Source organism: Gymnoscopelus microlampas (assembly GCF_963454915.1).
Source record: "Gymnoscopelus microlampas genome assembly, chromosome: 8".
Classification (NCBI taxonomy): Eukaryota; Metazoa; Chordata; class Actinopteri; order Myctophiformes; family Myctophidae; genus Gymnoscopelus; species Gymnoscopelus microlampas.
The window spans coordinates 19201484-19205323 of NC_139945.1; the positions used below are offsets into that span (position 1 = coordinate 19201484).

A 3840-nucleotide genomic window follows, 5' to 3' on the forward strand; every position below is an offset into this window, starting at 1 on the left:
TTGGACACCAATAATTGAGAGCTGGCAATTCTGGTCTACTTTTCGCTTTATGATTGCCTCAAACATGACAAAGTAGCAAAAAAAATTATAATAAAGAAGAAAAAAAAAAGAAAAAAAAGATCAAAGGTCTCCACCTTTGCAGTCATTTTCCTCTGCCACTCCCAGTTCTTCTCATTTACAAACACCTGTTTCCTGAAGTCCTCTGCCGTAACTGTCCATTCCTTTGCCCAAAGCATCTGTTTGTTTCTACATTCCTTATGGGGATCAACTGGGTGTAGAAGTTTCTATTCGTAGAGATCTTCTTTGCAACCATGTCTGCCCTGGCGCAGGTTCATTGGCAGTAGAGTGCTCTATTCACCTCTATGATGCTGCTGAGTTCTTGATGGGTATCACTGAGCACATTCATGTGCTCTGCTTTCTTTCTCATCTGAATGAAGGGAGACTTCTTAAGGAAGGCGATCTCTACACGTTGTAGAGATCGCCTTCTTCTATTCCATTGCCTGGAGCTCTGTTCTCAAGTGTTTCTCTGTTCTCTCTCTGCTCTGTGTTCTCTGTTCTCTTTTCTGTTGCTGCTGGTAAAGTCATGGCTGCCAGTTCCCACCTGATGTCGTGTGGGAGTTCCGACTGCTCTAGACCGTGCTGAATAACTGCTAGCTTGCATAATGTCTTCAGACTAGGACTTAAGTCTAAGATGTACAAGTCATCGGGTGTGTATCCTCCAAACAGGATGATACGTTCTCCCACCATGCAACAGCACATTCTAGAATTCATTGCACATGGGCCTTTCCCCCTGGGCTTAACCTTCTTCCAGGAGAAGCTCTCTGGATTGAATTTCCACAGATCATTGAAGGACCGGTCCCGAGGAAAGTTCTCACCACCAAATATGTACAGCTCTCCATTGTAGGCAAATACAGAATGACCCCTGCATGCTTCGGGAAGAAACTGTGCAGAAGGCGTGCTCAGCCAGCAGTTGGTCTCTGTGTCAAACACTCTGATGTTGTTGTAATTGGTCTCATCCTCGTCCCCTCGGCCCCCATATACAAACATCTTCATCCCAATGATGGTGGCAGAATGGCAATCTGAAACAAGCGTCGGAATACCATTGGTATCAATTAAAGACCAGACCATTGAGGTGGTGTCAAGCTTGTAGATGTCATTTGTACGCCCAGTCAGCAGGTTGAATCCTCCAAAGATGTACATGACCTTCCCCAAGGCACAGGCTGAGTGGCCGCACCTCGCCTCTGGAACAGTTTCAGAAATCTTAGGATTGAACCATCTGTGGGTTTCCACATCAAATGCATAAAGCACATTGCACTTATTCCCACTGATGGTAATAACCCCATTTCCGGTTTCCTCTGTCTCGATGTTAACTATCCCCCCCCAGATGTAGATGATATCCTCTATCAGCACAGCTGTGTGGCACACACGCGTGGAGGGAACCTCAAGGGGAACCTCTCCTCTTGTAGTTATCACTCGGGGCAACTTTGTCCAGCGCAAAGATACAGAGTTGAAGACGTGGACATCAATCTGACCCATGTTGTACATGTAGGTCTCCCCGATAGAGTACCCTCCAAAGGAGTACACCTTATGTCCCACTGCCACAGCAGCATGAAGGGTTTTATTTGGTCCTCCTTTCAGATATACCGCCCAACGCAACATTTCACACACCAGCAACGCAGTGGATCAAAATGGACTGTCGTCTTCCTTCCGTGTAAAATGTAAAATGGAGTCCCATTGCTCGCCTTACTACTTATTATGTTACATAGACACAAACGTCATTCAAACCTTGGCCAATCCGCAAAGCTGATGATTTGGATTGGCCAATCAGAGAAGCCACTGCCTGTTGATCTCCCTAATGTGGAAAACTGATCACCATAAAAACCCCATCCCAAGCAGGCTCTGGAAGACCATCGTACTGTGCAGCAGTTTGTTCAGATGTTCAATGTGTAGTTCTGTTTTATTTGTTCCGTTTCATCCAGCTGATGGCTAGATCAGATGGGCATCATCAGCACTCGAAGGCGAGCAGTTAGGGGTTAAGTGTCTCTCTCAGGAACTCTTTATAACATAGACTGGGAGCCGAACCGGCAACTTTCGGATTAACAGAAGGCCTCTCTACCCAAGAGGCCTTGTTTCCATTGTGGTCCATTGTACTCAATTCATCAGTTAATACATTATTTTTAATACAAATTTTGGGGGAACGTGTCACTCACTCTAGAGAAGTAGTTTGACAGGTATCTGGGCACTGATCCTCTGAGTATCTTGAAGACCGGACCCATTGAGAGATGTAGCACTCTGTCTGTCTTCTACCTTGAGCCAACCCAGACTAGCATAGTGAGCTGGGGGAAGGTGAATCCAGGGGGTGAAGCCTTGTAGTAGTCTTATTAGTTTGTTTTGAGAGATTTGTACTTTTGATTTTAGTGCCATTGAGATGTTAGTGAACCATGAGGTGCAAGCATCGTAAAAATAACATTTCGATATTTTAGCTTTAGATGTTGCAGATAAGCATTGTAATCCCTTGACTCCAGGACATTCACATCATAATAAAGTACAGTAATGATGCCCATGAACTGAACCAGGGGACTTTTCTGGCAAAGCTATTATAACATTGTTAATTTGGTGCATTTAGTTGATTTTAAGCACTGCAACTGCATTTAATTTCCATTTATAACCAGATTCTATTTACGGTAGAACCAGGTTCTAGGTACAAACAAATAACTTGATTGAACTAGAATAACCAGCATTACCAGATAAAGCAAAAGCAGCTCTACGATCAACCTCTAGATGCGATTCGATGTGAGAGCGTGGTCTAGCCAACACCAGCTTAGGACTCCTGAATCGTTGCCCTACACACTCTCTTATCTAGCATCAGGGTCTTGAGCTCCTCTAGAGCCTGACCGATATAAATCTATTTGGGTGGTATAGCGGCCATCATTTGACTTTTTTGCAGACACAGATTTTTCACCAATTTTAACCAATTTCAAAAGTAGTAGATCTTTTTTTTTAAATGAATGAATTGGGCTTAAAGGGGAAGACCACTCATTTTCAACATTGAACTATGTCTTTAATACACCTTAGAGTTGTTGTGTGGAAATAAGAAAAAAGTCCCCCCCCCTTCTGTGTTGCCTAGCAGGGCCGGAGTGGGACTCCAAATCTGTCCGGGAGATACACGCCCACGCACGCCACCCTGCGCGCGCGCAGCGGCGCGCCGTTTTTTTTGGGGGGCCTTATTTTTGGGGGGCCTTACAAAAGGGGGGCCTTTTTGGGGGTTAAAGGTAGGGGGGAGGCCCGCAGCTGCACTGAGCTGCAAGCAACACTGACTGCATTGAATTGAAATTGACTGTGGTTGGCCTGGCCTGGCCTTGCTGCATCACTTAAGCGCCGCGCTGGCTGTGGATGGCTGGCCTGACCTGATATTTTTTTTTTATGCAAAAAAAAAAACATTTTTTTTTTTTCAGGCAGGCCACTAGAGGGCAGGCCACCGGGAATAGTCCCGGTCCTCCCGACGGCCAATCCGGGCCTGTTGCCTAGAAAATGATACTTGATTGAGGTCATGTGATCAGTGACATACGCAGGGTGTACTTTTGGCTCCGCCCCCTTAGCCAAAAGTACACCCTGCGTATGTCACTGATCACATGACCTCAATCAATTATCCAGTTCTAGGCAACATAGAGGGGGGGGGGGCTTTTTTCTTATAATTAGTAGAACTTTAATTAAAAAGATTTCAAGATCTTGCCCTTTTTTTCTTTCTTACAAAACATTGGTCACATCGGTCTAGTATTCTCCAAAATGGTGATAATTGGCATAAAACCTATGTATCATCGGTTGGGCTCTACCATCCTC

General features: G+C 45.0%; 1 protein-coding gene across 1 annotated transcript; it reads right to left on the bottom strand.

The window, feature by feature from the left end:
* Positions 1-331: 331 nt before the first annotated feature.
* On the bottom strand, positions 332-1659 carry LOC311050502 (kelch domain-containing protein 3-like; the record flags this gene model as incomplete). The annotated part of the gene is made up of 2 exons (XM_084064584.1): positions 332-462; positions 1164-1659. 2 exons carry the CDS (start codon positions 1657-1659, stop codon positions 332-334), a joined length of 627 nt encoding a protein of 208 aa, XP_083920710.1.
* Between the last annotated feature and the right edge of the window lie 2181 nt (positions 1660-3840).